This window comes from Ostrea edulis, chromosome 2 (assembly GCF_947568905.1).
Source record: "Ostrea edulis chromosome 2, xbOstEdul1.1, whole genome shotgun sequence".
NCBI classification, from domain to species: Eukaryota; Metazoa; Mollusca; class Bivalvia; order Ostreida; family Ostreidae; genus Ostrea; species Ostrea edulis.
This window is the reverse complement of record NC_079165.1, coordinates 29,026,056-29,043,493: the sequence shown is the minus strand read 5'-3', so window position 1 is coordinate 29,043,493 and position 17,438 is coordinate 29,026,056. Positions and strand designations below refer to the sequence as shown.

General features: G+C 36.1%; 1 protein-coding gene and 1 long non-coding RNA gene across 3 annotated transcripts in view; both read left to right on the top strand.

The window, feature by feature from the left end:
- Positions 1–5,021, top strand: part of LOC125681065 (ribonucleoside-diphosphate reductase large subunit-like) — a 29,711-nt gene extending 24,690 nt beyond the window's left edge. The window contains exons 15-17 of the mRNA XM_048920972.2: positions 667–762; positions 2,587–2,775; positions 4,595–5,021. Coding sequence (XP_048776929.1) covers positions 667–762; positions 2,587–2,775; positions 4,595–4,792 — 483 coding nt within the window. The 3' untranslated portion in view covers positions 4,793–5,021. The remainder of the gene's footprint in view (positions 1–666; positions 763–2,586; positions 2,776–4,594) is intronic.
- Positions 5,022–9,067: 4,046 nt separating this feature from the next.
- LOC125681697 (uncharacterized) lies at positions 9,068–15,602 on the top strand. Of its 2 annotated transcripts, none has more exons than XR_007372296.2 (5): positions 9,068–9,836; positions 11,406–11,484; positions 12,117–12,160; positions 12,408–12,504; positions 13,215–15,602. It is a non-coding gene; the product is annotated as an uncharacterized LOC125681697 (long non-coding RNA). The 2 variants fall into 2 exon arrangements; XR_007372297.2 differs by lacking the exon at positions 9,068–9,836 and adding an exon at positions 11,293–11,312.
- The last annotated feature ends 1,836 nt before the right edge of the window (positions 15,603–17,438 follow it).

The window sequence follows — 17,438 nt, the reverse complement described above, 5'->3', positions numbered from 1 at the left end:
TTATAATCTACGAATTAAGTTGAATTGGCCTTATAGATAGTTAGACTGTGGACCAATTGAAACAATTCCCTAGAGTTAGATAAACTTATGTACAGACGTGTAAAAAGTTGTCCATTTATAAGTTTCTAGTTAGTTTCCTCCCTTATATTCAATCGAGCTTACCACTAACAAATATAACCGTTTTAGATAAACTTGTCCAGATATTTGATTAACACCAAAGTGATGAGTCATCCTCTTTTGATGATTAAGCTCCAATAGAATAACAAACTAATCAATTCCGCATCACTCAACATTGGAAGTGCAGTCAGAGTGGAAACACCCACCCACCCACCCCCTTTTTTTTTTGGTTGATGTATTTTGACAAAATATGGAGTCAGCATTTTAATTAGAATACAGTTTTCGTATACAATGCCAAAATAGTAGTCGGGGTATAAACAAAGAGAGCACTCCCCATCGGGTATAGTTGAAAAATGCTCTACAAATAACTCGGTGTTTGACTATAGATACCAGACAGCAGGACACCGCCTGAAGCAGTGATGCTAACACCTTCGTGTGTTGAGTAAACACGGACAAGATCATCATGATTGTTATTTCCCCTTAATTTTGTTTGATTGACCAATGGAAATGCATTTACTAGAGATTATTGATCATTGAAAATAATTGAAGGTGGTGAACCAGCACTTGATGAAAGATTTGACAGAGAGAGGATTGTGGGACGATGACATGAAAAACAAAATCATCGCCAATAGCGGATCTATTCAGGTATGGAATTGTCTTCTAAAGATACAGGTACACAGTAAGATTTTTACATGCTAAAGATTTTCCAAGGTGAAATGTAGGTCGCGGATAGATGGTTTATGCTCAGTCCAACGTTTTCGTAGTTGCTATGAATTGGAATAATAAATGTGGAAAGTTTTTGTGTCGCCTGCGTTACGCAGTGGCGACATATAGGGATCACTATGCGTCGTCGTCGTCACAAAAAATTTCTGTCACAGTTTTCTCAAGAACCACATGGGGCAACTCCCTGATATTTGGCACAGAGCATCACTGTGGCCAACTGTATTGTGTAAGACATTTTCGAATCTGTCGCTTATCAACTTCCTGTTTGCCGGGACTTAGAATTTTTTACAGCAAAAAAAATTCTGTCAGTTTTCTCAAGAACCACATGGGGCAACTCCCTGATATTTGGCACAGAGCATCAGTGTGGCCAACTGTATTGTGTAAGACATTTTCGAATCTGTCACTTATCAACTTCCTGTTTAGTGACAAAAACCATTTCAATAATTTACTTTTTCAACATTATACGTGATATATTACATATAGAATGAACTAGCAGGCGACACATGTCTTCCAGGGAAGACTTAATACTGTGTGTAGAGGATAAGTACAATATAATGTTTTAAAATTGAAAAAAAAATGAAATTTACCTTTTTAAGTTAAGATCTGCAATTTTAGTAGAAAATAATCTGAGAGGAAAAAAAATGAAAGGCCCCCCCCCCCCCCCCCCCCCCCAAGGTTCAGAACACATGAAGTATAGATGATCTACCCAGCGATGAGATTTACAAGAAATATACATGACATTGTATTGTTGATATTTATATCTCCCCTTCCCCAGAAGGGGGACATATTGTTTTATTGTGAATTCAGGAAAGTTCAACTTTACATGCCAGCTCTATGATAGTCCAGATTCAAGTTTGTGAAAATCATGGCCCCCGGGGGTAAGATGAGGCGACAGTATGGGATCAAAGTTTTACATACAAATATATAGGGAAAATCTTTAAAAATCTTCTCAAAAACTACTGGGCCAGAAGAGCTGAAATTTCTTCCTGATGTAGTGCAGATTCAAGTTTGTTAAAATCATGGCTCCCAGGGTTAAGATGAGGTGACAATAGGGGATCAAAGTTTTACATACAAATATATAGGGAAAAATCTTCTCAAAAACTACTGGGCCAGGAAAGTGGAAAGTTACATGAAAGCTTCCTGACCTAGTGTAGATTCATGTTTGTAAACATCATGGTCCCTGGGGGTAAGATGGGGCCATAGTAGGGATCAAAATTTTACATACAAATATATAGGGAAAATCATTAAAAATCTTCTGAAAAATCACTGTGCCAGAAAAGTTAACATTTACATGAAAGCTTCCTGACATGGTGCAGATTCAATTTTGTAAAAATCATAACCCTCGGGGGTAGGTCAGGCCACAATGGGGATCTAAGTATTGCATGCGAATATATAGGGGAAATCTTTAAATATGCGCTGAGGTGACTCGGGTAAGCGATGTGGCCCATAAGCGTCTTGTTTGATGACCTTTGACTTTTTCCACTGTGGATCCCTAAAAATGTTTATTTAAAAAACTATGGTAAATGGAAGGGGAGACATCAGTTTTAGTGAGCTGAAACAATTCTTCCTTGTTATATTTTCAATTCAAGTTTCGAAAGGAAGTCGCCCATTATATGACGATGAAATATTGCTCTTAAATACCAGTAAAGAGCTGCATGTGTTTTCATATTTGTTTTAGAATGTTGCTGCATGTGTTTTCATATTTGTTTTAGAATGTTGCTGCATGTGTTTTCATATTTGTTTTAGAATGTTGAGGAGATCCCGGAGGAAATCCGTAAGTTGTACAAGACAGTATGGGAGATATCCCAGAAGACAGTGCTCAAAATGGCAGCCGACAGGGGAGCATTTATTGACCAGAGTCAGTCGATGAACATCCACATTGCCGAGCCTAACTACGGCAAACTGACCAGTATGCACTTCTACGCCTGGAAACTAGTATGTTATTATATATGTTGTTTTTCCTGCATAGCAAAGTTGATAGGGTTGGTGTGTGTAGATATGCGATCATGTGAAAATACCATTCCAGATTTGAATATAATTATCATTACTTAGAGAGAAGTTGGGTAGGAAAGGGGAAATGGAATATTTTAAGTCAAAAGTTTTTACGTAGAGACCAATAAATGATGTACAATGGTTTTAGATGTGCCATGTTATTAAGTCTCCCAAACAAAGTTTGGAAACTGATTGTTTTTGCTCGGTTCTTATTCTTCCGCTTCTTCTGCTTTTTTCTCGTGCCTAAAACTGTCATTTTCTGTAACCAGTTGATGAAAGTATTAGATATTCAAGGATATGATAGGCCATTGTATCTAGATGTGCAGAAATGTTTTTGTTTTCAGATTGAAGGGGTTAGGGTTCATTTTGTGGGGAGTTTAACAGAACTCTTTGGGGGAAAATCAATTCCAAAGTTCAACAGATATAGCTTGACAAATATGATAGATAAAGTCCTGGGGTCTTCAGAAATGAAAAGAGAATGACAGGGCTGACAAATTAGTATCAGGGTCAAGTGACTCCAGTGAGTTGACCTCTGACCATGAACATAAAAACTGTTATAACTTTAAAACTGGGACTATTAGCAACATGGAATCTTGAGCAAGAGGATGACAGGACCTACAAACTAGTATCAACAACATGTGACCTTGACCTCTGACCTTAGACCATAAAATTAGTATAGATTAAGAACCAGGCCTGATAGTGACATGGGTTCTTCAAAAATGATGAAAGGATGATGAGATATACAAACTGGTATCAAGGTCAAGTGATTCAAGTTACCTGACCTTGAACATATGCTGATATAATTTTAGAACTGGATATTGATAGAGACATACTAATGATAAGATCTACAAACTAGTATTAAGGTCAAGTGACTCCAGTGACCTTGAACTCTGACCTTAGATCATAAACTTGGTATTAAGGACTAGGACTGATAAAAAGATGGAATCTTCAGAAATAGTAAAAGGATAATGGGTTAGGAATTGGTATCGATGTCAAGTAACTCCAGTAACCTTGACCTCTGACCTTAAACATAAGTCTGGTATAACTTTCGAACTAGGACTGATAGACATTGAATCTTCATAAATGATAAAAGGGTGTATTGAACTACTATCTAGTATCCCTAGTGACTTTGACCTTGATTATAAAAACTTGAATATCTTTAGAACCAGGACTTGTAGAGACATAAGATTATCAAAAATGATGAGAGGATGTTGGGACCTACAAACTAGGGGCAAGGTAAAGTGACACCAGTTTTACTGAAGGAAAATAGGGATATTTTGAAAAATTTCAAAATCAAAAGTCTTCGTGATCTAGATTTTTTAAATGAGGTTAAAATTGGCATGGACTTTGTCAAGGGAGGAAAGTAGTAGTACTCAGAAAAAGCCACTTTTATACAGCCAATACTTCATTTGGGAGACTTCATAATCGGCAGATTATAATCATGTCTTGTTTTATTATCCAAACTACTTCAGAATTATTTGAATTCATGTCGGAAGCTAGATTGACCATTTTCAATGGAAAAGAAATCCAGTTTTAATAAACGGTCACTTGTAGTACCCCTCTGAGACTCACGATCTACAGATGAACATGCGTTAATCCACTGAACTATCCATTTAGAATGAAAAAATATATCTCTGATAATCATTTTGTATTTGGAAAAGAAGTCGGCCATGCTTTAATCTTCTTGAAATCCGAATACATATGCTTATTAACAGATGCTTGAATAGAAAATGCATATTAAAGTAAATTTGTATCACTTCAGGGACTGAAGACGGGCATGTACTATTTGAGAACAAAGCCTGCAGCTTCCGCTATTCAGTTCACTGTAGACAAGACAAAGCTGAAACAGCCCACAGGAAAATCAGCAGCAGAACAAGATATAGAGAAAGCCACAACAAACATGGCAGCCATGGTGTGCTCTCTGAAAAACAAAGATGACTGTCTGATGTGTGGCTCCTAAAGAAAACAATCATCTCCAATAACTACATTATCATTTCCAGAGAGTTAGCTTATAGAGATACCAATAACTACATTATCATTTCCAGAGAGTTAGCTATGAGAAGCTGATTGGTAGTGTTCCAGAATGTTATATGTGTTCGATCTGCCCTGCTGGTGTGATATTTGACAATATATTGTCAGTTATTTTGACAGCAGAGATTATTTATTTATTAAAACTATGCTACATCAAACATAAATGTGTGGTTTGTTTACTATGGTTTGATGTACCAGAGGAAGTTTGTCCAGCAAACAGAAATGTTTTTATGTCTCTGAAATAATGCATTTGGTCAAGAAATTTTAAAACATGACATTATATTCAAGTGGTGAAATTGTGACAGATCGATATTGCCACACAAATACTTGATTTAATTGTGATTGAAGTAAGGATGATATCACTGAAATGACCTGAAGTTTGAGTGCTTTCTGAAAGAAATGCATGGATAACATATGCATAAAAAAAAATTTGTAAAGCATCCTTTCACACAGAAATAACTCCAGCTACAAAATTGCTGTTCTACTCGAAACCCCATCCCCAACACACACATCTTGAGAGGTAGAGTTCAGCAGGTAACATAGTTTAAGAATTTCCCCCTTCCTTTGAATCAAGAAATTTTTAGCTCACCTGAACCACCCATCTCCATGGGGAGATATGGTGAAAATGCACGTGAAATTTTTTTAAACATCTTCTCCAGAGCCAATTGATTAATTTCAATCAAACTTGATACTAATCATCGTTAGGTGAAAGGGTTTCAAGTTTGTTTAAAATGGGCTTGCTCCCTTCAGGGGGAGATAATTCCAACAAGAGTACCGCAAACGGTACAATGTACGCCCGTCGAACAGTGAAATTCAACCTGGGAGCATATTGTGCACTCTGAATTAATACAACACACATTCGGAATAGGAAAGCCTTAAAGTGGGTCATGGTGCACCAATCCATCTGACATGTGAACTGATTATGTATTTCTCTTAGAGTGAGGTAACAAAATGTCGATGCAATATCTATCTATGATGATAAAAAAGTCCAGGAAACCATTTGGTCCACTTTTAGCCCTAAAGTAGGTCATGGTGCACCAATTAAGTGGAAATGTGAACTGATTATGTATTTCTCTGAAAGAGAGGTTGTTGACTAAATTTCAGAGCAATAACTGACCATACCAAAAAAAATCTGGAAAACTGACCTACATCTACCCCTAAAGTTCGGTAGTGCGCCAATCCAGCTGAAATGTTCACTGCACCTGTCTTCATCCGAGAGGAAGCCTTTTACTAAATTTCAGGGCAATATCTGTTTCCGTTATGAAAAAGAGGCCGGAAAACTTTGACCTATTTTAAGTCCAAAAGTAGCTCAAGGATGGACCAATCCAGCTGTTCAAATGCAAACTGAACTTGTATTCCTCTGTGAGGAAGCCTTTGACAAAATATATTATCTGTATCCGTAATGAAAAAAAAAAAGCCCGGAAAACTGTCTGCCCTATTTTTAGTCCAAAAGTAGGTGAAGGATGGACCAATACATGAAAGCTTCCTAACATTGTGCAAATTCAAGTTTGTTCAAATCATGGTCCCCATGGGTAGGATGGGGCCACAGTAGGGGATCAAAATCTTTAGATATGGGACCAGGTGGCCCACAGGCACTTGTTTCTGTAAATGACTTATGACCTCTGTATACTAATAACAACAGTATACAGAGGTCATAAGTCATTTACAGAAACAAGTGCCTGTGCATGGGCCTCTTGGTACATGTGCATCATATTTTAGGTTATTGCTAATGGTAACACCTAGTTATTTGGTTTTGTTTACTCGTTCGATTTCTTCACCCTCCATGATTGGACAAGGAATCTCCAGCGTCTTGCTAGATGAGATCATGCGTACTTTTGTTTTGGAGGTATCGGTGTAGAGTTGATTTCTCTTGGACCACTCTATATGATCTTGTCAGCTCTTATGTTGTCACTCGGATAGTTCTCCTTTTACACCATTTCAGCGAAGGCGGTATCATCAACACACGATTGTTTGAAGTCGGCCATAGATGAATAATTCTGGGCTACTCGTGTTCCTTGAGGCCCTCCTTCATTGATTTTTATCCCTTCGGATTTTATATCGTTAATTTTTCACTGTTGACGGTTGGACAGAAAGCTTCTGAACATTTTCTTATAACTAGGTGTAAAAGATTGGTCGAAGGTGTTTTGTAAGGAGGGGGGTGCTAAAACGCGGAATGGAAAATATTGTATGCATTATATTATGAAGAGGTCAGCATTTTGCAAAATGAAAGGTTTATCATGAACAAGGGAAGCAGAAATTACAGAGAGAGTGGGAAGTCATCCACAGAATCCACCGTTTTATATACTTCATACTAATGCATATGTATTTTATAATCATTAACTTACCATGAAAAATATTAATAAAGAAAAAATAATCATACTGAAAAAAAAGTGAATTTTCAAATTCTATATCAAATGAATAAAAGCGCCCACTTAATACAACATTGTAAAAGATAAACAAATGTTTTCAACAAATTTCCCCAAACAATGGCAAACATAGCGTTCTTAAGTCAAATTTGCTTTTCGTAATTCAGTTCTACACCTCGTGTTTCGACAGTCTCGTTTAAATTCAGCATTTCGCAAATTCTATGGTCGTTACGACGATCTAGTTTGCCAATACGAACAATCATTAAGTCAAATGCTGTCTGACTAGTTTCATACCGATTGTTAGACTGTTCTTGGCACACTGATTTTGACTACAGATAACTCCGTTTACCTGGTCAAGATATAGGGCTCACGGCGGGTGTGACCGGTCGACAGGGGATGCTTGCTCCTCCTAGGCACCTAATCCCACCTCTGGTGTGTCCAGGGGTCTGTGTTTGTCCATCTATCTATTTTGTATTGCTTATAAGAGTTATGAGATTGATCAATGTTTGTTACCTTTCACAATACATGTATGTATGTATCGCATCAAATTTTAAAGCGAATGGGTCCGATGTGTATATAAGGTTTGCCTCATTTTGGAATGAATTTAAATGTGTTATCTTAGCAACAATAATCATTCCAATTCTGTTCCGTTTTCCGTTCCACGTTTTAACAACCTTTGTAGGGTTGGTTACAGGGTTTACTGTAGGTATGGGGACCACATCTGCCCTCTTCTAGATTGCTGGAGAGAAAGTTTCACTCCTGCGATCTGGAAGAGAGCTGATGTGGTCCTCGTTCAGAGAGGTCGTTTATTACATGATGTCATAATGCTATCCAATTAGGAATATCATTATGATTTTGTTGACATATTATACCTGGCATATATTTTACTTTTTTAAAACACTGAATAAGGTTAATTCCAGACACATTTTATAGAGAGAAAAATTTTGGGCCTTTTTGTGTATACAATCGTACCTTGTTCTTTGTTAAATCGGTGATGGAGATCATTTGTAATAAAACGTCAATTTTTTGTGAATAATTATATGCACACTCAGCGTATCACATGTCTTCAACATAGAATAAGGGGAATGGGACTACCGGTAAGTAAAAAAAAAAATTACATATGATATTTAGTAATGGAGTCATTGTACATTTGATATTTAGTATTGGGGTCAGGGGTGGATCCAAGAATTGTGGTTAGTGGGGGGAGGCAAGGGGTATGGATTGTATAGATTTTATAGGGCTTGAAATATGTCTCTTTTGTAGTCGTTTTTACTATTATTGAATTACTTTTATTGGGAGAACTAACATTTTTTCAAAAAAAACCCTTAAAATTTGCGTCATTTTATTAATTTTTTCCTTATCTAAAAAGATTTTGGCATTTATTTCTCCGAGAGTAGAAGAAATTATTTCTTCTTTTATCGTTTACTTCTTTCTAAACAACAGACTATGATTTACCTTAAATTTTAAAAAACTAGGGGGGGGGGGGGGCGCCAGCTGCGCCTCCCTTAAATCCGCCACTGGGAGTCATTGTACATTTGGAATTTAATGACCGCTTTACTAAGAGTTACACGGGCAAATCAGATATTACTTATTGTGTTCGCGGTCTATTAGATAATACTTAATACAGAACTTAATGACCGCTTTACTGGGAGTTATAAGGGAGAATCAGATATTACTTATTTTGTTCGGGGTGTGCGATTACTGACAGAACTTAATGACCGCTTTACTGGGAGTTATAAGGGAGAATCAGATATTACTTATTTTGTTCGGGTTGTGTGATTGCTGACGGAACTTAATGACCGCTTTACTGAGAGTTATAAGAGAGAATCAGATATTACTTATTTTGTTCGGGTTGTGTGATTGCTGACGGAACTTAATGACCGCTTTACTGAGAGTTATAAGAGAGAATCAGATATTACTTATTTTGTTCGGGTTGTGTGATTGCTGACGGAACTTAATGACCGCTTTACTGAGAGTTATAAGAGAGAATCAGATATTACTTATTTTGTTCGGGTTGTGTGATTGCTGACGGAACTTAATGACCGCTTTACTGAGAGTTATAAGAGAGAATCAGATATTACTTATTTTGTTCGGGTTGTGTGATTGCTGACGGAACTTAATGACCGCTTTACTGAGAGTTATAAGAGAGAATCAGATATTACTTATTTTGTTCGGGTTGTGTGATTGCTGACGGAACTTAATGACCGCTTTACTGAGAGTTATAAGAGAGAATCAGATATTACTTATTTTGTTCGGGTTGTGTGATTGCTGACAGAACTTAATGACCGCTTTACTGGGAGTTACACGGGAGGATCAAATATTACTTATTTTGTTCGGGGTGTGTGATTGCTGACAGAACTTAATGACCGCTTTACTGAGATTTATAAGAGAGAATCAGATATTACTTATTTTGTTCGGTTTGTGTGATTGCTGACAGAACTGGGAGTTACACGGGAGGATCAGATATTACTTTTGTTCGCGGTATGTGATTGATGTCTGTTGGACAATACTGACAGAATGCAGATCATTGCTTAGAGATATCGTCAATAGTCTTCTGTTAGTAAAGTCACGTGGACAGCCGACAAACAGCGCTGAACAAGTGTACAGGTTAGTCGTATATACACGCGTAGATCCATTATGTGCATTTATTTAATATCAAAAGTTCTTGAATACTTTTAACGTTGTGTGTGACTGGGTTTAAGTTTCTCATTTAATGCATGCTATTTCAGCTTTTCAAAAATTAATTAATTCAACTGAACTTGGTACTGCTAGAGTACCCTTACCTGAAAGGGACTCTAAACTTCATTAAGAAATGGTGAATTAAAAATATACTGTTTTAAGACGAATCTTCTTAAAAACTTCTGTATTAGAAATAACAAACCTTTCATGAAAGCTTCTATATAAATTGTGGAATGCTTAAACTGTATCTTTCAGGACCAAGATGTCCCCACAATACAGAAATTTAAAGCAATTTTTCGGGGGGAAATGGTTTTAGAATCATTCGAAATGACCACCACAAACAATATACCCCCACCCCCACCCCCGAAATTGAATTTTATGGCTTTTTTTTCACTTAAGAATATGTTTTTCTCAAGAAGGCTTCAACCTGAAATTGTCAAATTAAGATTGTACTTTTTCTGACACAGTGTACGTTTATTATCTAGCAAGTAAAATCCCAGCCTGACTAAAGCCCGTCCCTACTGATTCCTTGACAGAATTAATCTTTAGTCAGACTGGTACATGTAATGTATTCAATCTCTATTACACGTATTCCTTGTGAGAAGTGAATTAATAAGAGCCGGCTATAGTCAAACTGGTATATATTCAATCCTTTTTACATGTGAGAAGTGAATTAGTAAGAGCCGGCTTTAGTCAAACTGATCATTTATTCAATCTTTAGTGCATGTATTCCCACTTACTAACGTTTTGGTATAGTTTCGATCTTTACATTTCCCGTTCAAAGCACTGACTTTGCAATTGAAATTAACTGCATGTATTTGAAACATACGTAATGTTAATGTCTATTTTGGTCTGTACAATTGGGGGTGGGGATGTATAAAAACAATGACAGCCGGGGGGTGGGTGGTTTATAAAAACAATGACAGGCGGGGGTATAAAAAACAATGACAGTCGGGGGGGGGGTGAGGTATTGTAATTTTTGCATCAATTACCAACGATACAAATTCCCTACAAAATACTAATATTGATTTTAGTACCTCAATAATACAAACAAACCAGAGATTGTGAAAACATCTAAAATTGATGAAATTAATGTCGTTTTTTCTGTGTGGATAATGTTTGATTTTCATAGTCAAGACCTGTGAAATCCCAGTTATTATTCTTTGAAATTTGTCAAAAATGGAAATCTTTTGTTCCATTGACTTTATTCACTCCAACTATAAATACAAGAATACGTTAGGGGGGGGGGGGGTTGGGATTGCTTAGCTCAGAGGTAATGTATAGGGGAAATGCACATCTAGATTATTCACCAAGATTGGGTTGACAGACTGGGTATAATTTGATCCTAATCGAGACCAAAAAAAAAAAAAAAAAAGATAACATAGATCTATGCGTGTAAGTCAGGTAAGTAAAACTAATTAAACTTTTGGTAGTGAACCTTGTATCTATTATGTACAATTTCACTAACGTGGATTTCCCGCATTCTTTCCTCAACAGGAGAAACTTTTCTGTTTTTGTGGGCTTAATTTCGATTTCGGAAAGTGCACCACCTTACGTAATTCTGGATTAAATCAAGGTATGTTCAACTTTATGACTTAATATTGCAGATATACATCATAGTGATATAAAATTGTTTAAAGTTTGAACTTTCGGAAAATTTTTACTTAGATTGTGAAAAATTCACGATTTTTCATCTAATTCATAGTCTAAAAAAGAAATTAGTTATATGGCATAAACATCTTAAGTTTTTTGTTTAGGTAAACAATTTTACATGTAGTTGCAGAAAATTTAAATTTCGGGTCCAGAGATGGCCGATGTTTATAGTTCTTTCCTGTACAAATTAACGCAGATCTTGTTTTCCAACAGGTGTACCATGAAACCTGGCCTTTACGCTAATTAGTATCAATTGTCATTCTTATCAGATTATAACTCCAAATTTAGACGAAATATGTATTATGTAATTATCAAACTTTGTACAAAAATTTGGCAAAGAGTTAGTTATTCACAGATGATAAAAGCTTTAACAAGATTCAGAGCCGTAGATTTTATGAATGTTGCGTTCGGGGGGTAGCTTTAAACAAAGAGGCGTGATGTGTATCTGGGTTGATCAGTTGGCGCGCACGACACGTATTGAGATACACGCCTTGTCGATTTATAAAACAATGAGATGTATATTTTAGCTGATTGATTCTTGTAATTGATTTACAGTTCCTTAATGGCCACCACCTCTACTCCAGGTCCGCCAAAGACAGGTAATATACGCACCGCACTTTCAGGTACTGTCAAAACTCTTAATGCAAGTACCACCTGTTCTCTGTTATAAAAAATTAAAATGGAAATTATACTGTGCTGGAAATAGCAAAAGAGACAAGACAAATGACGTATTAGGTTATCTAGGTATTTCTTACTGTCAGCTTGGATACTTTTGATAAATTGGGTCATGTTGATGTCTTCATGGTGAGTTTCAGCAAGGTTTTCCAATATTGTCGTCTGTTTCAGGCCCCAAGATTCGCCGGCAGGTATCTGAACCCGCCCGTGCGACGGACGCCCCGGGGAATGTACCATTAGAGGACGCGACAATGGACACGCGGCATGAGTCAGTATTTTCATTATGCCCATCTTTCTCTCTCACTCTGCCCATCTCTCTCATTCTGCCCAACTTTCTCTCGCACTGCCCATTTCTCTCTATCTATCCATCTGTCTCTCTGTCCATCTTCTCTTTATCACTGTCCATCTCTCACTCTGCCCATCTCTTTCACTCTGCCCATATCTCTCTCACACTACCCATCTTTCTTCTCTCTCTCTCACTCTGCCCATCTCTTCTCTCTCTCTCATTTTACCCATTTCTCTACTCTTTTTCTCTCACTCTGTCCATCTATCTCTTAATTCTCTCTGTCCATCTCTCTCTGTCTGTCTATATCTCGCTCTGTCCATCTCTCTCTCTCTCTCTCTCTCTCTCTCTCTCTCTCTCTCTCTCTCTCTCTCTCTCTCTCTTTCAATCTCTCTTCCCTCTCTCACTGCCCATCTCTTTCACTTTGTCCATCTTTCTCTACTCTCTTCTCTCTCTCTCACGTTGCCCATCTCTCTCTTAATTCTCTCTGTGTGTGTGTGTGTGTGTCTCTCTCTCTCTCTCTCTCTCTCATAAAAAAGATTATGAATAAAACAAAAACGTTTATTGATATTTGATTTTGTAAAATAAAATAATTTTGGTTTCAGGACTGACTTATATACAATGTACCATTATATTCGTGCATCTATTTCTAAGTCATGTCATGACACACCAACTTTTTTTTTTTTCGTTTTCAGCATTTTTAAAAACCTCGCAACGGACACGGCTCGTCGTGTTGTGAAGGATCTTGACCTTGATCATAAACTGAGATATTTCTCCAGATTTGGCTCCAAGGATATGGAAAAGACAAGGCCGATATAGACTGTGCTCAGAATGCACATTCAATGTTTGTAATGTATTTTTAATTCAGCGTTGTCAAGCTTAATAATTAATTAGTTCACTGTTCACATATCAGAATGGTGCTATTTGTGTTCATTCAAGACGACAGACATGGCTTCCTTAGGCATATAATCTTATTTTCAATATTGTGAACGATTTTTTTTTTTAATTTGGTAAAGTTTTCCAAAAAGATTATCGTCCAAAATGATTATCAACACTTTGCATAGTGAGAACTTGTACAAGTCTTACATGCGTATCTGTAATAGCACTACAGGGGCGGATCCAGGAATTGCAGTTACGGGGCGCCACTTTATGAGGCTGGGGTCCCCTTGAGGCCCCCAGTGGGTCCAGGGCAAAAGCCCTGGTGGGAGCCCCGAAAGCTCCTGGATTTTACAAATTTTACAGGGCTTGAAATATGTCTCCTATTCAGTCATTTGTACTATTTTCAATCATTTTTTAATAAGGCGAAATTAATAGAATGACGCAAATTTTAAGGGTTTTTGGAAAAAATTTAAAAGTTCTCCCAATAAAGTAACTCAAGAAATCAAAAGATTTTGTCATTCATTTCTCTAGGAGTGGAAGAAATTATTGCTTCTTTTATCTTTTAGTACATTTTTCTAAACAAGATACCACAATTTGCCTTAAATTTGAAAATTTTAGGGGGGGGGGACAGTCCCTTAAATCCACCACTGCGCTGTACTGTATTTTTACTGGAAGGGCACAAATAATGATACTATAAAGTGATAATAAACATATTTACATACATGGGGAAATCACGGAATATTTTACTCAAAGTACGATGTTATCATGTAGCGCTACAGGCTTTCCGGTTGTGTGGCTACCTATGATACATGTAATATGCACATCAAGGATATGTTCTTAGCCGTCAGAAGGCCTGTGTGTAATATGCACATCAAGGATATGTTCTTAGCTGTCAGAAGGCCTGTGTGTAATATGCACATCAAGGATATGTTCTTAGCTGTCAGAAGGCCTGTGTGTAATATGCTGATGTTATGTACTCTTTGACTGTGCAGTGCATGACTTTTAAACACTCATTTCATTGTGTTGGTGATCGATTATAGGCTACAGGAAGAATACAGGACAGGGGTATCTGGTTTTGTATTTTTGTTTGTTTGTTTTTTGTTTTGTATGCTTAAGGAGACACCCACCTGCTGACTTAATTTTAAGATTTTTATTCAGGACTTATCCGCAATCTGATGAAAATCAGATCCTATGATCCGCTCACGTAGAACACTAGGTTAGGGTTATGTACACCTGTGTAGCATCTATGTGAACGGATCATAGGATCGGATTTTAATAAGATTGAGCTTACCCTTGCTTTAAATGTTACCTTCATCTATCGAATTGTAATGGAATTCTCTGTACATATATATAAGGAGACAATTTGTGTGCATCATTATTATGGAAATCTTTATTGTTTAGTCTTAGAAAATGTATAATAATGCCGTGTTACGATTCACGCTTCGGAATATTGGGTCATGCTGTTTAGAAAATGTATACTAATGCCGTGTGAAGATCCACGCTGTCAATATTGGGCCTTGCTTTTTTTCTGCTGTAGTGTAGCCCATCTGTGTTGTCAATCTAATTAAAATCAGATCTTCTGTAACCGTTACCCTGAAGAAGGGTATGACGGCACTGCGTTTGAGGTCATGCTATTTCACCTTTCACACTTGATCAATCAAATGACGGCTTTTTATCGGAGCATACTTGGTATTTATCATACGCATGCCAATAATTACCGAGGAACACGGAGAATAATCGAAGAAGATGGTGGCGGCCATGAGCGATGTTAGAACGCCACATAAAATATATCTGATTGATAATGGATGTATAATATCTTAACTTATTGATATTCCTTTAACGCTGATATTTGAAATTTGTTTAAAGTTTTCACGGATCGACACCATTTCTGTGAAGTTACAATCCGAATACGATTCAGTAAAACTGATTGGTCCTTGATTCACTGTCAAGCTATTGTTATTGGTCGAATATCTATTGAATTATTCACGAGACTGCGGCCAACAACATGGCTGTCAGATCCTTCTCCAGCGTAACGGTTAGAGAAGATCTGATTATGATTATATTGGTATGTTGTTTGTCAATGGAGTACTTAGGAATCTTGATATTCTACGTTTACTTCAAAGAGTAGAAAGTTTTTATATATTATTTTCCTTTTCTATCTTTTGTTTTATACCTATTGAATTAAATACTTATTCCACTTTTAATCTTTTTCATTAAATTCGGAAATATTGATAACAGAAAATTTGGGTATAAGTAAACAATATACACATGGAAATCTGTACAGATATCAGATGACGAAATACACTCTAATTGAAATTAGATCCTATAATCTACTCACGTAGATTTGGATCCCCTAATCCGTTCATGTAGTTATTCGATTTAATCCGTTAATGTAAATTTGGATCCTCGATCTAATTCGCTCGTACAGTTTTGAGTATTCGATCTAATCTCCTCATGCAGTTTTGAATATTCGATCTGATCCGCTCACGTAGGCCTGGATAGTCGATCTGATCCGCTCGTGTAGATTTTGATTCTCGAAAATCCACTCAAGTATTTTATCTTTAAAGGGGCATGGACACGATTTGAGCTGAAATTTTTTTAATTTTATTTTTTCCATTTTTATTGTTTACAATGCTTAACTAAAGTATATCTAATGGTCAACCAAAGTTTGGATATCAGTTTTTGAGTTATAAGTGAGATACAGCACTCGGAATTCTTTGTTATGTAAACAAGGCTCGTGTCATGTTTTTGTTACATTAGACTGTTTATTAGAATGTAGCGTGTTTAATACAAAATGAGATATGCTTAACACGAGAAAATATTCAATTGTGTTAGGAATTCACTTATAAATTGAAAAAATCTGCTTTAAACGAAACTTCGATTACTAGTTTATTTAACCTATGTAAACAAAAACGTGACACGAGCCTTGTTTACATAACAAGGACTTGTGACCATCGTATCTCCCATGTACCTTGACAACTGACACTAAAATATTTTGCTGATCATTATTAATACCTTAGTTAAGCATTCTAAACATTGAAAATCAAAAAAATAAAATTTGAAAATTTTTCAGCTCAAATGGTGTCCATATCTCTTTAATCCGCTTATGTAGGTTTGTGAAGTGACATGCTAGCGGCTTTTATACTTTTTCATTATTTTAATTTCATCATCAGGGACATGTTTGTCATTCACATAAAGAGTATCAATAAATCAACAGACTATTGTTAAGCTTACATTATCAACTTCACTTAGAGTATCAATAAATCAACAGAGTATTGTTAAGCTTACATTATCAACTTCACGTAGAGTATCAATAAATCAATAGAGTATTGTTAAGCTTACATCATCAACTTCACGTAGAGTATCAATAAATCAACAGAGTATTGTTAAATTTACATCATCAACTTCACATAGAGTATCAATAAATCAACAGAGTATTGTTAAGCTTACATTGTCAACTTCATGTAGAATATCAATAAATCAATAGAGTATTGTTAAATTTACATCATCAACTTTATATAAAGAGACAGTATCAATAAATCAACAGACTATTGTTAAGCTTAGATTATCAACTTCACGTAGAGTATCAATGAATCAACAGAGTATTGTTAAGCTTACATCATCAACTTCACGTAGAGTATCAATAAATCAACAGACTATTGTTAAGCTTACATCATCAACTTCACGTAGAATATCAATAAATCAATAGAGTATTGTTAAGCTTACATTATCAACTTCACGTAGAGTATCAATAAATCAACAAAGTATTGTTAAGCTTACATCATCAACTTCACGTAGAGTATCAATAAATCAACAGAGTATTATTAAGCTTACATTATCAACTTCACGTAGAGTATCAATAAATCAACAGAGTATTATTAAGCTTACATTATCAACTTCACGTAGAATATCAATAAATCAACTGAGTATTGTTAAACTTACATTATCAACTTCATGTAGAATATCAATAAATCAACAGAGTATTGTTAAACTTACATCATCAACTTCATGTAGAGTATCAATAAATCAACAGAGTATTG